The sequence below is a fragment of the Macrosteles quadrilineatus genome, unplaced genomic scaffold (assembly GCF_028750875.1).
Source record: "Macrosteles quadrilineatus isolate MER2022 unplaced genomic scaffold, UCM_ALF_1.0 Scaffold_9__3_contigs__length_116548681, whole genome shotgun sequence".
Taxonomy (NCBI): domain Eukaryota; kingdom Metazoa; phylum Arthropoda; class Insecta; order Hemiptera; family Cicadellidae; genus Macrosteles; species Macrosteles quadrilineatus.
Genome location: NW_026542602.1, coordinates 70,799,752 through 70,819,843, shown reverse-complemented (window position 1 = coordinate 70,819,843; position 20,092 = coordinate 70,799,752). Strand labels below are relative to the sequence as shown.

Sequence of the window (20,092 nt, the reverse complement as noted above, 5' to 3'; positions counted from 1 at the left end):
ACAAAATGTTAATGTTTTCAGAGATAATGTTGTGCAGACAAGAGAGAGGTTATGGCCTCGGCAGCCAGAAGAAGGGGAAGCAGAAAGGAGAGAAAGAGAGGAAAAAGAGAGAGCAGAACGAAGAAGAAAAGCGAAAGAAAGACAACAAAAACTTATGGAGGAATTTGCCTCCAAACAGAAGCAGTTTATGGAGAAAGCAATGGAAACAGGTAGGTTTTTGGCATCCTTGATTAAATTAAGACATGACTTTTCCATTCAATCGATAAAAATTGTGAAACAAATTTTCATCAAAAAACTGATGTATTTGATCAGTAAAATCAAGAATGCAACACTTCATTTTCAGTTGTTCAAGTTCAACATGTGTTTTTGGGCTGTTCCTATTTTTCCATTTAATTACATGTGTCGGGGATGATTACCATAAAATTCAGCCATATGTTTCAATGATACTGTTTCTGAGTGTTTGGTCTGACTGGTTCCAGAAGATGAAGCACTAGGCATGGACTGGGACGGAGCTGAGCAAGTGTTGACCACCAAGAAGGAGTATGACTGTGTTATCTGCAGCCAGACTTCTCCGAGCACTGATGAGAAGCCTATGGGATTGGCTGTGTTGGTGCAGGTCAGTAATGTGTTGTTTTTTTAGCTGTTAACTGTTTTATTTGGTATAGTAAATAGATGCTAACTTGCACCTTGCACAAGCAGCGTCAAGTAAAAGACTGTTTATAGTCAAAATTAAATTCAACAATCTAAAGGATACATTCTAAAAATGTCTCCTCAAGATCTAAATTGAAGGAAGCAAATGCCACTCTACGGTTCTTCATTTGTGTTGTGCTGACTGTCCAATTCTCCTGCAGTTAGACCTTAGATAGCGTTAGACAGCCTTAGACTATGTGATTTATAGTTTGAATTTAAACTTCCAATAATTACACATTCCTACGGAGAAACAATTAAGTAAAGTACACTGCTTGTAAAGTTCGTTCCACCTACTTGTGCAACAAGGACATGTATCAAGAAAACACTCCGACTTTGAAAATAATCTTAATCTCATGACAAAATCCAATCACCTACAGAAGCAAAAACGTCTTTCTTCACCTACTGTAGCATTGGGAAGTAATAAGGATAAATGTTTTAGTTTTTTTACACTGATTCTGTGAAATAAAAACTTTACTCTTAATTTCAATTCCATAGACTTTAAAAAAAACCAAGAACCTTACTGTTATCTGTTAAAAAACTTAAGAAATGTTATAGATCAAGTCGATCAAAACTTCAGTTCATTTTTCAACATGAACTTAAATATACATTATATTGATTTGAAAGTTAAAATGAATATATGGATTAATGGAGTTTTACTAATGACGTTTTCTTGGTAGGCTACAAGTGTGCTGGGACACAAGAGACGAAGCGCAGATCCTGCAATGCTACCAACATCAGACGAAGAGAGGCAGGCGTTCCAACAGACTGGCAAACTCAGTTTGGCTGCTGACTTCGACCGGAAGATTGAAGAGCTTGACCGCGAGTTTGACCAGGTACAGAATTTATTCAGTTTTATTAGGAGGAACAGGAAAATACAGATAGGGCTTTCTTTACTCTGGAGCTTAATAGCTTACTCTCCGATGTTGAATGCAATTGGATTCACAAGCTTGTTAATTCATTGGTACTCTCACCCTAATCCTAATGTCTTCCTGTTGACTTTTGTCAGTTGTCTGAGTGAGGTTATCAATGTGCTTGTGTGTTACAGCTGTCCTGGCTAGTGTCTGTCAATCTAGGCTGGGAGGGAGGCGTCCATGTACAGACTTGTGGACATCATTTACATCTCGACTGTCTCAAGGCTTATCTGCGCTCTCTGCGTAACCAACAGAGGCTCTCCTCTGAACGGTAACTGTCTAGTGAAAGTGATTCCAGTAGAGTTATGATTGTTCAATCTTTGGTTATCCGAATTTCCGTGTAAGTCATTACAAGGTATTTCCGCGTGACATGACTACCTGTACAATATAGAGAGTACATCAAGGGAAGATACGTTCCAGGCTTTAAACACCTGCATTGCCCATTACATCCTGTCATAGGTTTAAATACCACACTGTTTGTCAATTTTATATGTCTGCATACGTTTCTATTATCGTCTGGTTTCTGTGTGATCGGAGCCGTAGTTTAGTGGTTGGTTATAGCTAATACATGTATTTTACTGTTACAGCAGTAGTTTTTTTTTTTCTCTTAGGGGTTAAATTTTTAAAGTTACTTTTTTAAAGTTAATTTTTAAAGTTTTAGTTTTTTAATACAATATCTTACGAAAGTAGCAAAAGAAGCCAATTGTTAAAATACAGATCCTATAGGGTGATAGATAATTAAAATACCAGGTCTATTTGGAGGAAGTTTTTTTTCAATCAAACAAACTGCCTTTATTCTTGAGTGCTTCTCAGTACAAAGATTTTACAGATTTACAGTTTACAGATTTACTCACGTCAAACAAGAACTAAAACTAAAATCTACAACCAAGAAGAACATTAATACCTTGATGAATTGTTTTTAGTCGCTGTATGATTTAATCTAAAACGTGTAAGTCAATCAAGCATTTTTAAACTGTTTACAGAGGAGAGTACTCGTGTCCGCTGTGTCGAAGGCTAGCCAATTCAGTGCTACCACTACCGCCACAGCTGGGCGAGTGTGCAGCCGTCGTCCGCTCCAGGCCGGTCACGCTCACCGCAACCATCACTGAGCTGGTCAAGTTCCTCAAAGAGAATCCGCCCACTAACTCGGTATGTACACAACAGCTGTGAGTAGTAGATGTCACATTCCAGACGTTTTTGGTGCTTTTAGAATGAAAGTGGGCGTATTAAAATTAAACCACCAACAAAGCTGTTTTTATTTATTTAATTAGTTACTCATTTCTATCAAATACTATTATTTTTTAACTAAAACTTAAAAATGAAACAACTTATTGTGAACAAAAGCATGTTTAAGCCGTGTTTACACAAGGCCAGTAGGCAATGTTACTGAGCAGGTTACTTGCCTCTAATGTATTTCAAGTTTCCTGAGGCAGGTTGCCTACCTACTGGCTTCTTGTAAATGCTGCTTTAATGTCACATAAAACAATTCAACACCTTAACAAAACCTAAGGGAGGGGATTTTAATTTTAGCACGCTCTGGAGTGGCTCATTTACCTATATATTAGACAATTATATATAGTACCGGTAGACAAAAGTATATTGACATGTAAAATCGTATTCCCCTCTTAGATGGACTATAATATAGATTTACAAGTTATGATGAAAGCAGGATTTCCTTATAAACAATTCCCTTGTGCTCTATGCTACATCCTTAACTTAAAACTATTATCTTACAAAGTTTAACTGTTCTCGCTCTCACAGGTCGTATCCAACCTGATGGAAGCCATGCGCAAGTCCATGGAGGATATGACCAACTCGACATACCTCAAGTTCAAGCAGAAGAGCGGCACGCGGCTGCCGCAGACACTGTTTCTGTTTGTCACGTCCATCGCTCGGACCAACCTTGAGGTGGAGTTGGTGCAGCGAGAGGGGTCGTTGGTAACGCCAAAGAGCACCGACTGTATACCCAAGCGATCGTGTATCAGTGAGTAAAACTGATATGTTTAGTTAAGTCTTGGTGTACTATCGATTTTGTTTTCATTGAAAGGCAGAATGATTCAAATTTTGTATTATTTCATAAATTAGTTTTAGTTTTCTTTAGAAATAAGTAGAGTTCAGGTAGCTTATCTGAGAAAATTTATAGTATGGGGCTGATAGATACTCGAGAAAAGTCACAAACCATTATATTGGTATTTTCTCCAATTTAGCACTTATTCAGTGAGTCAAGTTAGCTGGATTCAATCCCTTTTTGAAAAAATGTTTAATCAGCTACTTGGCTTTCCTGTAAAATATTCCATTAAGTTGCTTATCATTTGGAAAGTGCCTATTTAAACATCAAAATGTTGTAAATGTACCACATTACACAGGACTAATTGAACAAAAAGTGACAGCATTTAAAACGTCCTTCAGCTAGATCCCTTTTATGCCTCATTAAACCATCCGAGACAGTAACATGAAACGTAGCACATAAACCTCTCCAAAGTCAATACTATGTGTTGTGTGTTGCAGTGCCTTTGCTACACGTGTTGGCTGTCCACGCCCGTATGCTGGCCCACTGGCCTACCTGGGAGACGTTTAGACAGTTGTCCGGGGCCACTGAGGAGCCCCAGCAGGACTCTGCCCCTGCACTGTCTGTGGCCGGACCTCCCGTGCCTCTGCTGCTGTGTGACCCTTGCGCTCTGCTCACACAGTTCATTCTACTGCTTCCGCTGCACCTCGACCAGAGTACGTTACACAGTTTTGTGTTGTGTGAGATAAAAACATCTTTATTGCCATTTGATTTAGGACAATCAATGACATTAAACGTTTATGAAACAGCTGTAACAGATCGTAATAATAATTTTTGATATGTAGAGGCGTGCAAACTGTTGCATTTTCTAACAATGGTGAGCAAATTTAAATTATTTTTTGCCTTATTCATCTCTGGGTGAAGGTCTACAATGTTTGAAGTTTTGTCACAGATGAGATAAGTACTATTTACGATAAAATTAAAATTAATTTTATGTAACAATTTTTAAATTCAGCCTAAAACCTACTAGAAGGAATACCATCCTTCTAATTAAACATCTACCATATGTCCTTCACTTTATCCACAATCCCACCTGTTCCAACTTATCTACCACTACATGATGTTGCAGCTTACTTCTCGTGTGTGGTGAAGCTGCTGTACAACCTGCTGTACGTGCAAGTGACGGTACAGCTGTCGTGCCTCATGTCAGAGTCACAGCGTAGTCAGTGGCGACGAAGCCCCCCGCCGGCCCCCGACACCACTGTCAGTACACTGGACGACGCGATGGCTCTAACTATACACCTGCTGGACCACACGTCACTGTATCTCAGCGACGAGGCGCGCGACTCGCAGGAACTGCCTACTGTCGACCGCGCAGCCGTCGAGAACCAGGTTTGTACATACTCGTATTGTAGGTTGACGAATTTTGTACATAGCAATACATCTTTCAGCTTTGAGGTGAATGTGTGTGTCATGCTGTTGTGTGGGGAACTTTCTAGTCATAGACGTATAATCTTTATTGTAATCTTTTTGGTAAGACGGTGGCTCTGTCGGTAACGATACGAACTTCGGGCCTAAGGCAGCGATGTCGTGGGTTCGGATCCTGTTACCTACAACTGCTTTTATTTGTACAGTTTACCCTTGTACTGTACTAGCTCACCCTTTGCTTTGCTGGATACGTTCCACGCACAGGCCACTGTGTCTCATGTGAACTAGCAAATGCAGAGTAAAAATGTCATTTAGAAATTCATTGGTTTTATATTCGAATATTTTTTTCAAGTTTGGAAATTTTAGAATGTCCTCTCTTAGAGTCATAGATGGGGTTCCTTCTTGCGTCTTCTGTGGTTTCCTTACGTGGTTTGAAGGTCGGTTGAACAGATTGCCTGTAAAGCATCTGGATTTCTTTTTTAGTTTGTGTAAAATGGTGGATCGATACTACTCGCCACACAAACCACATTGTTACAATTTAAGTTCTGTATACTCTGTATTATTCAAATGTGGCAATCAGTTATTGTGAGTAAAACATGTGTAACGAGTATACTATTATAGTTTCGTAAATTCCTTGTTTCAGATTCAACAGTTATGTCTTCCATTTCTTCGCATTGCAGCGCTGTTAAGACATCATCTGTACGAGCAAGAATTGCCTAAAATTCATACAGAATCCAGTGAATTTGTCATACTTGTTTACTATCTGGAGCTAGTTGAAGGTATGTTCACAATGTCCTTTAACTAATTAACATTTTTGTAAAAAAATCATAATCTTCTAATATTGATTGGAAAATTTATTTTCATAACAATTAGCAATGTGAGCAAAGTTGTAACGCTGTAATACAAAAAGATTTAGTGTGCCAGGCATTTATTAATGGTTTTTTTGTAAGGGAACGGCCGAAACCCTGGTCTTGTTACTATCTAATATTGACCTGTTGTTAAAAACTGCATTAATTGATGGCCCAATATCAAATTGCATCTGGGTTTGGTAATGCCCACCACTCTTAGAATCCGACCAGTGATTTTCAGGTTTGATGGGTTTTTCGTGTTATTTAAATCTCCCGACATACACCTCTATGAGCAATCATTAGCTGAACATTCTAACCTGATGATGTGGTCTGTTTCTGATAGCAAGAATCAGCTGTAGTCAATTATACAAGTTAATTACTCTACTTGATATTGTTGCAATCCACCTCAATCTACGGGTCCTCTATCTGTACAAAATATTTTTTCAGACTTACTAATAAAAATCCCCCTCTAAGCAAAACTAGATTTTAATCTCCCACCCTGTACAGGTGGCATGACTCTGGAGCTGTTCAATGCAGCGGTAGCGCTCAGCTGGCCGGAGCCGACGGGCTGTCACCTGCTCGCCTGGACACGTCAGCTGTCAGAGTTCATCAACCACAACCAGGTGACAGCGAGAAGTTTCCTGTCCGAGCAACACCTGGTGTGGCATCAGCCCAGGCTGCTGAGTCTGCCTGAGCTGTACGACAAGATATTCCAGGTGAGCTACTGGTTATATTGCAATCCTTGCTAGGTTGTATTCCCTTGTAATGTGCTATTGATAAACACATTAGGCTATGCCATAGCAAAGAAAACATGGCTAAAAATAAGACTGGCTATTCAATCAACTGAATTACTGGTGGGACGTGGAAGTAGTTTGGGTAGATTAACCCTCCGAGCGTCCATCGTCGAAAAATCGACGCGCTACACACTTTGTGTAGTGTCACGCGTCGATTTTTTGACGCACGAACATCGTTTACGGCGAAGGCTGTATGACTGATTGAATCGGATTGAACTGGATCGAGTTGGGTATCGTTCTTTCCGTTATATTCTAAGCTTTCTCCAGAGGTCTGTCTCAGCGCTGTATGTTCTCCGAGCCGATCGTAATTGTAGCAGACAGCTGACGTGTGTATTCGTAAACAGCTTGGTTATCCTCGGACCGATGACTGATGTGTTTTATTACGTTTATCATTGTTTTAGTGTTAAAAATCAAAAGTAGTGATATACGTGGTGCATTATAAGAAGATTTAAGTGATTTTGAAGGGCTGGTTGAAGGTAGTGATATTGATGTAAATTATCAGCCAGAATGCATTCTTAGCTAAACGCTATGTACTGAAATCCGTTTTTCACTCATAACTTATTTATTTGATAACTTACCTCACTATATGATTATATATTTGTAATCCTCATTAAATTTAGAACAAAGTGGCTATTTTCAAATATTTATAGGCCTATAATTTATACGATTTCATTGAGCGCAAACTTATTTTTTTTTCAATTTTTCCAAAATAATTTTTTTTTTACCTAAAAAAATTTTTTGAAACAAATATTCCTTATGTTTTATGTATGATATTGAAGCCCATGATTTTCCAAACAAAATGGTATATAGAACATTAGAATTAACATTGTTTTAAGCTTCTCAGATCCGTTTTAATAAAACCTTGCAAATGCGCCAAAAATAGGTGGACATTAAGGCCTAAACTATGGACACTTGGAGGGTTAATTTCAAGGTATCAAAATAACAAACACTTTTTTTCCAACAGAATGCGTTTTACGTGTTGCAATTTTTTACGCTAACGTTCAGATAGGTGGGTAGCAAGGGGCAATTATTCAAATATTCAGGATACCAGCCATTCAACTGATATGTTGAGGACCCAATTATCAGAAGGTAAATTTTCTTTTTTCTCAGGTAGGATTTGGATTATTTTAGTTTTTTTCTGAGCGGGAATCTTGCAATAATATTGTGAACATGTAAGATATCTTTATTCCATTCATTTATGCTTATTCTATATATTTGAAATGAATTGTATAGTTTGCACAGGCAAAAATTAAAAATCTTGCCACAACCTAAAAGCTAATCTAGTGCATTTGTTTCCTTGCATATCTTAACATCATGTAGATGATCATGATAGGAAAAGATCAAGAAGTTGGTGTAAATGCAGGAGGAATAGGCTATAATGACTACTTAAGATGCAAGTATTGATGTATGCTATGTGCCACAGTACTACCACCGACGGCAGTGCAGTCAGTGCCACAGCGTTCCCAGGGAGACGTCGGTGTGTCTGGTGTGTGGCGCACTGGTGTGTCTCAAGGAGAACTGCTGCAAACAGCTGAACGTGTGTGAAGCTGTGCAGCACAGTGTGGACTGCGGCGCAGGCACTGCGATGTACCTGGTGGTCACCAGCAGCTACGTCATCGTCATACGGGGAAAACGAGCCTGTCTGTGGGGCAGCGTCTACCTCGACAGCTTCGGCGAGGAGGATAGAGAGCTCAAGTATGTTTACCGAATAATAAAGTTCAACAAAAAAGTTGACAGCATAATTTGTTTTATATTTCACCCCTACGAGGGGTCTTGAGGAATTAGTAGTTAGTTCTATCTTCCTTAGGTAAATAAGGGTTTAGTTACCTCTTGTCTATCAATATGCTTTGTTCTAGTATAATTAACAGCTGTTTTGTGCTGAGAGAAGTGGAGCACATCATCAACTTGGAATGTGCAACTAATTTCCCTCAAGGTGGAGTTTGGCAGGAGATTGAAATTACATGAAAAACCACCATTAAATTACACCTCAATTAAATTAACACAAAACATGCTATACATCCTAACCTGATGTGATTAATTCCTAACAGCACGAAACAGCTGTAGATTATTTCCGATTTTACAGACAATAGGTAAAAACCTTTATTATTATTAGTGAGGATAGCAGGCTTACCTGAATGGGAATGAGTCCAAACTGACACAATAACACACAATTTTACACTATTTACACAACAAATTTGAATATTTCTCTGTTACTGATAGCATTTTCAACTAAGGAAGAGAGAGTTTTTCTGGCCAAAGACTATAACCTAGGCCCTTGTGCACTATGTTAAATCCTTAACCCTTTATTAGTTAAATCCAATTAGATCCAGATATGTTTTGGAGACAAAGGCACTTGGCTTAGGAATACATTGGAAGAAAGAGATACACAACTAACCTGTCTAAGATAACTGTTTTAGCTAGTTGAAAGCACAAAGTAATTTTATAACACAACAAACTTGATATTTTGTCCCTACAAAGAGCTCCAGAAGAAAGAAGTAGATTGGTAGTCACTGATTTTAATTAACTAAATCAGTCATGCCAACACATCACTTTCTCTACATAACGATTCATTGTATAATGTTGTACTTTTGTCTAAAATAAGTACATGTTACGCTGTTATAGGAGAGGTAAGCCGTTGTACCTGAGTCCAGGCAGGTATCAGCTGTTGCAACAACAATGGCTGGGACATCACTTCGACCACACGCCCAAGAAGTGGGTATGGCATCGCGACGCCCTGTAACCTACTCACTCCCTCACGATTTATACACTCGTAACCATTAAATTATCTGCGATTCACTTTCTAAAGTTCTGTTGGATTCGATCTTTATTTTCATCGTATTTTGTAACTATTTTGTACATTTGCGGGCTTCTCGCCCTTCGACTTGTTGAGTTGTTATTATCTTTACAGTTTATCTACTCTTAGGATATTTATTTTTCTGAACTGAGTTTTGTATGTTTTGTTGTTCTTTAACAGATTTTTTATTTATAATGCAAACAGATTTAATCGTTAAACCTTTTCCACCCAATTTTGTATAGGTTTCTGTGTGAATTGGCTTATCATTACAAAGATGAATTCCTCATAGAAAAAACAAAGAAACTAATGAAAAATTGTTTTTTTTTTATTACACCTTGGAAGTCTGTAAAATAGAAGGTAATCGGTCACGTTTTTCATCTTTCATGTTTTTTCGGAGGAATAGTTAATAAGAATGTTGATACCTTTTACTTCTCATTTCCAATTTTCCTCGTGTTCATTCTCCATGTATGTAATTTTAATTATTTATAATATTACTGTTTAAATATTTTCCTTATGCAGTGTAAGTAGAAAACTTATTCCTTTCAAACCTATATCACAATAATATACCTTCGCTATAACAACTTAATATTTAAGCTCATGTTATTGCTGAAATGCATATATTTTTATATCGGCACTAAACAGTTAATTATTGAACTCTTATACAATTTGCAAAAGGTAGTAAAGTTGTAGGTTTGTTGATTCTGTAGGAAAAGAAACTCCTAATGTCTGTGATAGTGGATACACAACTGAAGTTGGTATCCAATATGGAAAGACTATTGGTAAGCTTAACAATGAAAATGATTTGTTTAAAATATTAACTAATTATGTTTTAAGAATTAAACTTAAGTGATAGTTAAGAACCACATTAAAATTTTCACAATCATTTATATAGGATCTAAAAGAATCTTTGTAACAATTAATAATCAAATACATAGATTCGGCTTGGAGGCACTTTTACGGGGATATTTATTTCTATGTGATTTCTGATATAATGATCATTTATATTGTTGCTAAGCATGACTCTTTCAGAGTCAGCTGATGTAATATCATGTATATTATAAAGTATATAGTGGTTGGACTCGATGAGTTTATATCTTATTGTATTTAACAATTACGACTTGTAAATATATTGTACAAAGCTATTCAATCGCTTTAATAAACGATAACTTGTTGAAGCTTCGCCCAGACAAAGGCTTAATCTGCTAATTGAATGAATAAATGTTTGATATGAAATGCTTTTCTGTTTTATACAAACCCCTTAATCCCTTTTTATCCTTGTTAGACTGTGGCGTCTTCCTCTACCTAATCCAGCCACTAGGAGGTCACAAATTGTGGATATTTATAGGCATGCACTGCGGATACAAAACTCCCTGGTGTGGATTAAGGTCTGCACAAGCGAGTACTACGATGATCCACAATACTATCCTGATAATTAGACCAATTTGTTAATTACAAGGCAAAAATGTGACTCGGATTCCACTATAAACTGTAGGTCCCTTAGTTGCCATTGGCTGTATGGGCTATTAAGTAACAGCTGTGTCTAAGGATTATGTCGGCCTAAGTCACTAACGAGACTAAGAGATTGCGCTACTCATCTCCATTCATACTTGGCTTAAAATACCTGTATACCTATGGTGGCCATTTTATAATAGAATATTTAATTTAAATATCATTAAAAGGTTTCTATAAACAACATTTAATGACTGAGCCGATATAATCAGACTATGAACATTGAATGAAGGCAGATCATCCTCTAAGGGTAGCATGTCACACATTAGGAGTGTTATTGGCTCAAATACCCCAATGAACCATATTCTCTGAACAAATAATATAAAAAGTGACTCATTTAAATAGAAATACCACAAAGTGGCTTGCAGGAAATTGTTCAAAATCAGACTTGAAACAAAACAACATTTATTAACATTAACACAGTGTATAAGATAACAGTACAGTATAATGTAACAACAATTTGAGATTTTCACGAATTTGCTTTTTGGAACTCTTTCATAAAGTCCGCTAAGGTTTGTGCCTCTTCGACAGTAACTGCATTGTAAAGCGACGCCCGGATCCCTCCAACCAGCCTGAAACAATGTTTGTATGTATAAATCACTCTGTAACACAACATTGTAAACATGAAATATTGCTATTTGTTTGCTTTTCAAGCGCCTACAAAATATGTTAATTAACCAAGTATTTGAATTATTTGATGCTTCACCAAGTGCACATTGTGTGAAACAAATATCAATTTTTATTTTGTAACACAACCAAAATTATCATTTTTCCTCAAAGGTTTAATTGCCTGAGAATTGATGATAAAAAGGAAAGGATAAGCAGGCTTACCTTAAAAATTTTAGGCATCCTACTTCACTAATGTAACACAAAAAACACAAAGGAAACACTGAATATTTTGAGGACACTAGCCCCTTTTTTTAAAAATAAGTATTTTAAAACTCATTCAATGAATTGTGATTTGTTTATCCTCTGCCTAGCTCTAGACAATTTTATCAATGAACAATGTATGGGTTAGTTTTGGCTTGGAACAGGCATTGTATTTATTGGCTTAAAACTCCTCATGGCAAAAATAAAAGAACCTGTCATACCTATGGCCTTTCAGCTGTATCATGTTCCTTTTTTTGGCCTCACTCAAAAACTTAGCCTCGAGCTCTGCTCCGGCAGCGATGCGGAATGGAATGTTGACTCTGGACCTGGCGCGAGGCTTGACAGGACACAGGTAGAAACCTGCGGACTGTTGGATGGCGTTGTAGATCAGAGAGCTCTTCTTGGCCGACCGAGCAGCCATTTCTTGTACTCCTCCTTGTCTCTTGATCCACTCAAACACTCTCAGCATCACAAACACCCTGAATGTTGAAAGTAATCAGATACAGACAATAACGTAATTCTTAGGCGTGGTTTGGTGAGTGTGGAGAAGCGATTTTCTGCTTATCCAATGGCGGTCCATTCTGCCTCTAGGAAAACAGTACCATTGAATTACCTAAGACAAGAGGAGAGCAGACTCCGCACTTATGAAAACCCAGCTTAAGTGATTATTCGTTGGAGCCTATCAAGAACAGCTTAACCCAAATGTAAAAAAATGTTTCCACTAATTTAGCTATTGTAAACTTAGTGAGACTACCGAATACAAGCCAGCGTTACCCTATTGCTAGTATCATACATCTTTATATTTTAATGCAAATGAGTGCTGGCAATCTTTGGAAACGCCCTTTCCTTGTCCCCAATGTGCAATGAATCATAGTTACCAATTACTCATATGAGCAATTACCAGGTGTGGTGTAGCTTGACCCTACAATTCATATATGAAGCAGCACTAACATGAATTAGAGAACTAGATTTGGCTTGATTGAAAGAACCAATGTTTCTTCTAATCAATATTAAATTTAATTCACACAGAGTCAATTCAAGCCACTTGGCAAGGATATTTTTGAATTGCATTATAGTGTGTGGCTAGTTCTTCTATCCTCTTAACATAATTGGTGATCATTACTTGGGTCTTAAAATCGTTGAAGGTTGTAATGTAATTTGAAAACTTTTTTGCAAACTCCTTAAGTGGGGAATAAGCGATTGTAAGTGGTATGTCACATTGTAAGACTTGGATCCGGGACCAATTTACTTTTTTGTTTTGATGTCTACAGAGGCCAACAATACCATCCATTCAAATTCATGTTTGGGTATGGCTTTTCCACTCTGTTTTTTTTTTTTCAATAATCCTAAATATTAATCCTATGTTAGTCAGTTCTCAGATGATGGAGAGTGTTCCCACACTGAGAAATGTTAGGACTGCTTACCCGAAGGTGGGAGGAGTATTGTGTAGGGAGTTGTCCTTAGTCATGACTGAGAAGTCCCACACGAGCGGAGTGACGGGGAGTGGGCTGCCGAGAAGATCTCGTCTAACTATCACCAGAACTGTGCCTGACGGACCAATGTTCTTCTGAGCCCCAGCAAACACCACACCAAACTAGGAACAAACTTTCTGGTCACATATTCACCTTCATCCAGAATGTATTAAGGTAAATTAAAGAAACAAATTAAAATACTCTTGTAGTGGAAAACCCCGTCTTATCCTTGACGATTGTAAAAAATAAAAATATTCTTAAGAATAAGTGGGTGACAAAAAAATATACTGTAGATGGATAGAAGACTCACAGAGAGCAATGTTCAACAACAAATATTTTGGTAATGTATAATTTCTTTCTAATTTTTCAGGAAATAAAAACACATATCTATGTATTTATCAAACTTTTAACCTAAATGAATCTCCTTTTCAATACCTTCAAAGGTATCAGGTTGATTGCCACAGTTTGGTCATTATTTATTTTTATAGTTATCCTGCTAAAAATTGAGCTGAATAGGTAAAAAAATATTCATAGCCTTTTTAACTTTAGATCCACATTTTGTTTATGTAGCCGATACTTACCCATAATCAACGGATGAGTACCTCGGATAGTTTTTAGATATTATCTTAGATATTTATTGTTCGGTATTCAGTTTTGAAAGTTTACCTTGGTGATGTCAAAAGGCCTTGTGAGTATGTTAGATGACATGTCTGCCACGAGAGGTACTCCCTTGGTGTCTGGGATATCAGGAAACTCCAAGCCTGTTGAAAATAATGAATACGTTAAAAATATTAATGTTAAGGCTAATTTAATTAATCATAATGGCAATACTGAAGAATCCGAAGCCTAAGCAGTAGTAGTTTCAAGCTTTCCTCCTAGGTTGCAAAAAGTGGCATGTATAGCTTTTAGCAATTTTTGTAGAGTTATGCTTACATACATGATAGTAAGTGAATGGTTTTGTATGTGAATGTTTGATTGTTAGTCCAGCTAGTAGGCTACTACATAGTGATCATCATAATCTCATTCCTATAACATTTTCAATGTGTTTTAATGCCTAATGTTAAAACTAAGAATCATGCGACACAAAACTATTCTAACCCAACTTATCTTACCATGAACAGTTTCGTTGTCGCAATAGTAGACATATGAAGCCTCTGGGTCTAAGTTCCATGATGACTGAGGAGGAACGTCAACGTAGGAGTCAGTCTTGGGTAAGACGAGGTTGACCGAGCCATACTTCGCAGCTTCTTTGGCAGCCTTGGCAGACCACGAACCTGGTAATTAGGATCCATCAAAACAATCAGTTTGGTTTAAATAACTTATCTAAATGTACAATAGAAGAATCACACTTATTTTATCTTAAAAAACATTACCTTTTTCTAAATTTCAAATTTTTATTTGTTGACACGTAATCCACAAGTTTTCTACATGACGAATCAGTTTTCACTTCATTTTGAAGTTGAAAGACATAAATTCTATGACTAACAATAGATTAGAGGATTTAACAAAATTTGGATTTTGGAGGTCATCTTTTGAGTCTTTAAAAACACGTTTCTGATAGTCACACACAAACAAAAATTCAATTGACACTGTAGACGTATTCAACCCGATTGTCATATAGACAGCTTGTGGACTACCCCTTATTATAATATTACACCTCGTTTAAAAATCACCTGTAACGATGTAGTCAGCCTTTCCGCTACGTGACATAAGGTTCATTGCCACTGCACAGAACAACCCAGTACCTCCTCCTTGCATGAACATTACACTGTATGTGTCGGGGATGTCTCTGTAACCCATAGGAAATCAGATTTTATATCATAGTATACCAAATTTTGTTTAAAAATTACATAAAAAAATCATAACACTCTGTTGTTATTATTAGATCACGCTGGTTTGCGAACTCATTCAAGTTTATCCAGCCCTACACATTTCATCAAAATCAGACCAAAACTATTTGAGTTATCGACATAGGACATAACAATAGCTTATTCGCTATAGGGGAAATTTGCTAGCTTGGAGATACGGTGTCAGGGCCGCGTTAAGAGTCAGTGGAGCCCTGGACAAACCCAAATGCAGTGCCCCTATTTTTCCTAGTGCGAGGCAGGCTGTGGTTGAGGGGTCCCGGTGGGCGCCCCCAAACCTTCGGCGCCCCTGGGCATATGCCCAGTCTGCCCGTTTATAAAAGTGGGCCTGTACGGAGTCCCAAATGGCATATTGGACCACTAAAGTTTGGCCTCAAGCACAGAGGAAGTAAAAAGTAATACAAAAATATAAGAAGCTAGACACATTAAAGATGAGTTATCAATTAATTGTTGAATACATATTTGTGTTCTTTTATCATAATACTAGTTTTAACCAAATAATACAAATCAAAATAAAAAACAAACGTGATTGCTTTGAGGGAAAATTACTTTAAGGTCACAGTTGTATAACAGACTATATATACAAAGGAATAATTCATTGAAGCTTGAAATCTTTGTGATGATAATTTTGGTCATGAATGAACCATAACAGAGTCAAAGTTCATTTTGTAATCAGTTAAATGAGCTTACTACTCTCTAGTTTTAGTGGACTATGTACGTACATTCAGATCTGAAAACACCGCCTACACTAATAACATTATGTTGTAAGCTTCCAAGAAACTTAATTAAATATTCTTTCATTTAGGGTTTAACAAACAACATTAGATTCTTGATTACACCTCATGTTCACATATTCAACCTTATGCGACTCTCCCTTTGGATAATCAAGTACCAAAAGCAGCATACTATTTCTGTGCGGCATAACTATACATCTTAGCAGATATTTTGATGTATACTCATCTTTTGCTGCTTCTGCCTGTTCTCAGAAGATCTAATGTGCTTTTGGCTTTAGCCATTGCATTCGAACGTACTGTCTTATAGCGTGATGTGTACCACAGAGTTTATCGACTTTTTCATACATACCTCTATGCTACCCCTCTGTCTTAGCTCTCTTACCAAACCAGTGACTGATTGAACAAGTCTCACTTTCACATCTTCAGTAGAATTAGGCGTTTTAACTTTTGATGGTTAAGTATTTTTTATATTTGTGATGATAGTTTCAAAACGGGGGGAAAATTGTGTTTTTGCTGGAACTAATCAGGATTGAAGAGGTTTTACAACTTTAAGAAGTTACGAAGAATTTACAGAACTTTTATTTTCGTTTGTAACCAATGTTATTTATTACTCACAGCAGTTCTCGTATAAGTCTCTGAGCAGAGTTGTTGATGGCTTCGTATTCCTGGGATCGATGACTCATCTCAACCACGCTAATTCCTGAGTCGCCATACTCCACAAACTCTCTCTGGACCTCCAACATTACCTGTTTACAAATAAAGCTCATTATGGTTACCTTTTATTTTGTTGGTTGCCCTGTGTTCTTGAAGACCAATTGATCCAATTTAATTTATGCACATTTTGCAACAGGGTGTGACATCTTCAAAGTTACTTTAAAATACAAAACTTCTTGCTATTTTCAAGTGTTTGTGAGTTACTGTTGTTTTTTCACATCACTAGCACACACGGCAACGCGGTGGCACGAGGGGGGCTCACGGTGGTGGCGTAAGCCGCAAGCGTGGGTTGAGAGCTCCGTCACAAAAGCAACGAGTTTGATGGAAGTTAACCTCATATAATAATCCCCAGAACTCAACCCCATTACATATTATTGAAAAAAAGCATAGTAAATAAGAATATTAGTTTTAAGGTAAATACGAGGCAACCCATGCGCAAATTGCATAGTTTAGGGTCAAAACTTGTTTCCAAGGTAAAATGAAGCCAGTGCAAAATGCCCATTTACCTTTTCAAGATTATGTTTGATTAGAACAGTTATTAGGTGTGAATATAACTACTAAATAAAAATAAATTTGTTGATTTTATATCTGAAACTATAAAGAGTGAAATCTGAAAGCCCTAAAGGAAATAACATTTTTAACTACCATTCACAGGTGCGCTAGATCGTAAGCGTTAAAATTACACTTCAATTATAAAAATCTGTTAAGTTGGAAGGCTGCAAAAGGGAAAACCTCTTTGTGTTATGTATATTGTAGAAGATAATTATGTAAAGCTATTTACATAATGAACGATTATTTCTGAATTATAACATTCTTTTGTTTGTGCAGCATCAAAATTGTTAGTTGGGTAAATTTAATTAGGTGTAGTCGCATTTATTTTAATTTGTTGTTTTGCCAAAATAGCAAGTCACTACTAAGAAGTCGTTAAATGCAACTAATTCATATAAACTTGACATCATAAAACTAATTAGACCCAAGATATGTCTTGTTGTTGGATGGTCAGTTGTTGAGATAAGCTATCACCAATCTGAGCTGACATAATGTGTTTTTCAAGGGCTGTGACTGATACTACCCAAATTTAAGATTGTTTGTTCAGTATAAAGTTTTACTAATTAATGTCATTAAATTATACAATCTCAATATTATTTGTAGGTTCAGTGGAAATCATCCTTATAAAAATCTTAACATACAAATTTACACTAACTTTTAATAAATCATCAAATTACATAATTTTACAGATCAATAAAAGAATTCTGCTAAAATAAATATTTCAATAAAATTGAGTTTACATGTTGTACCATGACATATTTAATTTTGTATTTCTATTTCTTGGTATGGAAAATATACAACACATGTCTTACAAAAGTTGAATTTATTTAACAAACAATTAAAGGCATTTCGACACAATCCTTTGACCAACACATCAAAAGTACAATTATTTAGGAAGTACAAGTATAATTAGGAAATCTTAAGTATATTTGGAGAGAGAAGTACCTTTCAAAATTTTAATATATAAAACAAAAACCAGAGCACACATCGCTTTAAATTTAATTTAATAGAAAAGCTAATACAGTAGAACCTCTTTAATCCGAACTAATTGGGACCAGGGGTAGTTCGGACTATTGAATAGTTCGGATTACAGAACATATTGTTGTTTTTACATAACAATAGCTAAAACATGGCTAAAATTGATCAACATTATTTTGGGAATAGTGAAAAAAGGTTTTATAAAGTAAAATACAATGTTTATTTAATACAGTAGTTAACATAGTGAATAAACACTACTGTAAATTAAATACAGTATACAATAAAGAACTGCTGTACTGTGTATAGAGTATAGCAATGAGGGGTTCGGATTAGTGGACGTTCGGATTACGGGGGTTCGGATTAAAGAGGTTCTACTGTAAAATTGTTTTTTAGGGAATTTTGCCCATGATAACGTCAACCCTCTGATTTGAGGGTGATGTGAAGACAGATGAGACTTGTTCCAGCTTTGAACTAAGAATGAAGAAATTTCCTACTGCACATGGGGCTGTGAGGAGGGGATGTTCCCACCAAAACTATTAGCCAATCAAAACGCTTGGATTGCCCTAGACTCATCCCAGCAAAACTTAACATGATTTTTAAATTTGCTTGTTCTGACAAAGATCTGGTTTTTTCCTGTAGTTTGCTCAACTGTCTTATGTAACTAATTTATATATTAAATTCTGTATGAATTTTTAAAATTAACTTGAAAAAATACTAAATATGGTACAATGTCTATCTATATTGGTTTCTTTATTTAATTTACATGAAAAATAAAGGCTTAAAATTACACTACCCTTTATTATTAAGGTAATTATTATAGCTTGTTTGTGTGTAGCTATTTCCACTAAATGTGTTAAATTAAATAAAAATGTTAATTTAATTTAAATTGCAAAATGTGGTATAAAATGAAATATAACAAAGCAAGGTAAATAAATAGTGCAGATTGCTATGTCATTATTGGATTACAATTGATAATTTATACATTTACCCTATTTATAATTCATATTTTTTTTAATATACTTGGTGTACAATTTGTTTAGGGGTTTATTTTCTTCATTACACATTTTTACTGTTTTTAACTGAGGCTTGGACATTATTGATGGGTCATGATTATTTCAAATTTAATAATACAGAAGTATAAAAAGTACACAGAGCTTCAAAAAAGTTGAGTTATAGTAAAAAATAATTTACTATTAAAGTCGGTAAAAACAACAAAAAGTGTTTACCATCCTTTCCCTAACAGGAAAAAATGTTAATCTGCATCCCAAGTATATGTGGGTACAATTTAAAACAATGAACAATACTTACTTCTTCAGGTAGTTTTCCTGGTCCAGCTCCGAAATTTATAACTTTCTTGGACGACATGGCCAATGTGATAGTCGTCGTCTGGTCTGCAGTCGACTTAGATTGTCTCCCGTCTCCCAAATCAAGTTGAGGCCCGGTCTTGGTCACTTTTCACTTCCACTTCCCTCACAGCCCGAGTCAAGGTCAGCTGATCATGAAAGCCGAAAGCGTCTGCCTGTTTGCGGTTCAAGCAGTGGATAACGATTTGATCCGGTTTGAGTTTCACTTTCCATTATATACAGTGTACTTTGCTCTACATGCTAATCAACCGCCGGTCTATCATTATTAATCCTGTCTCAATCTTTTTATCTGTTGTATTCTTTGCAGGCAGAGTATACATATTTTTAATCGTGAGAACAATATGGGCTTGTCCTAAAAGATTGAATGATTTTTAATGTAAAATGTCAATTAAAAGTTTTAGATTTTCTTTTTTTTATATTTCCATTCATTGTAAAAAAGATTTATAAATAATATTGTGCTATAGGTAAAAATATCAATGTGCATAAAAAATTTCACTTAAATTTATTTACATATAAGAGGAAAATATACCTAGAGGGAATTATTTGAAGGTAATTTCATCATAT

The 20,092-nt window shown here is 36.2% G+C and overlaps 2 protein-coding genes across 3 annotated transcripts in view; one reads left to right on the top strand and one right to left on the bottom strand.

Annotated features, from left to right (window-relative positions):
- Positions 1-10,706, top strand: part of LOC129002909 (E3 ubiquitin-protein ligase Ubr3-like) — an 89,743-nt gene extending 79,037 nt beyond the window's left edge. The window contains exons 20-31 of one of the 2 annotated variants that reach the window (XM_054431026.1): positions 22-209; positions 483-616; positions 1,368-1,523; positions 1,736-1,872; positions 2,585-2,750; positions 3,363-3,585; positions 4,110-4,325; positions 4,739-5,001; positions 5,681-5,816; positions 6,393-6,601; positions 8,103-8,374; positions 9,302-10,706. In XM_054431026.1, the coding sequence (XP_054287001.1) occupies positions 22-209; positions 483-616; positions 1,368-1,523; positions 1,736-1,872; positions 2,585-2,750; positions 3,363-3,585; positions 4,110-4,325; positions 4,739-5,001; positions 5,681-5,816; positions 6,393-6,601; positions 8,103-8,374; positions 9,302-9,419 (2,218 nt within the window). In that variant the 3' untranslated portion in view covers positions 9,420-10,706. Of the gene's footprint in view, positions 1-21; positions 210-479; positions 617-1,367; positions 1,524-1,735; positions 1,873-2,584; positions 2,751-3,362; positions 3,586-4,109; positions 4,326-4,738; positions 5,002-5,680; positions 5,817-6,392; positions 6,602-8,102; positions 8,375-9,301 lie in introns of both variants that reach the window. The other variant, XM_054431025.1, reaches the window with a different exon arrangement.
- A 664-nt stretch (positions 10,707-11,370) lies between these two features.
- Positions 11,371-19,676, bottom strand: LOC129002865 (probable phosphoserine aminotransferase). Its single transcript, XM_054430965.1, has 8 exons — positions 19,473-19,676; positions 16,539-16,669; positions 14,998-15,113; positions 14,437-14,598; positions 13,991-14,085; positions 13,277-13,446; positions 12,074-12,331; positions 11,371-11,554 (listed from the first exon to the last, which is right to left on the bottom strand). The coding sequence occupies exons 1-8, from the start codon at positions 19,527-19,529 to the stop codon at positions 11,452-11,454; spliced, it is 1,092 nt and encodes a 363-aa protein (XP_054286940.1). The 5' UTR covers positions 19,530-19,676; the 3' UTR covers positions 11,371-11,451.
- Between the last annotated feature and the right edge of the window lie 416 nt (positions 19,677-20,092).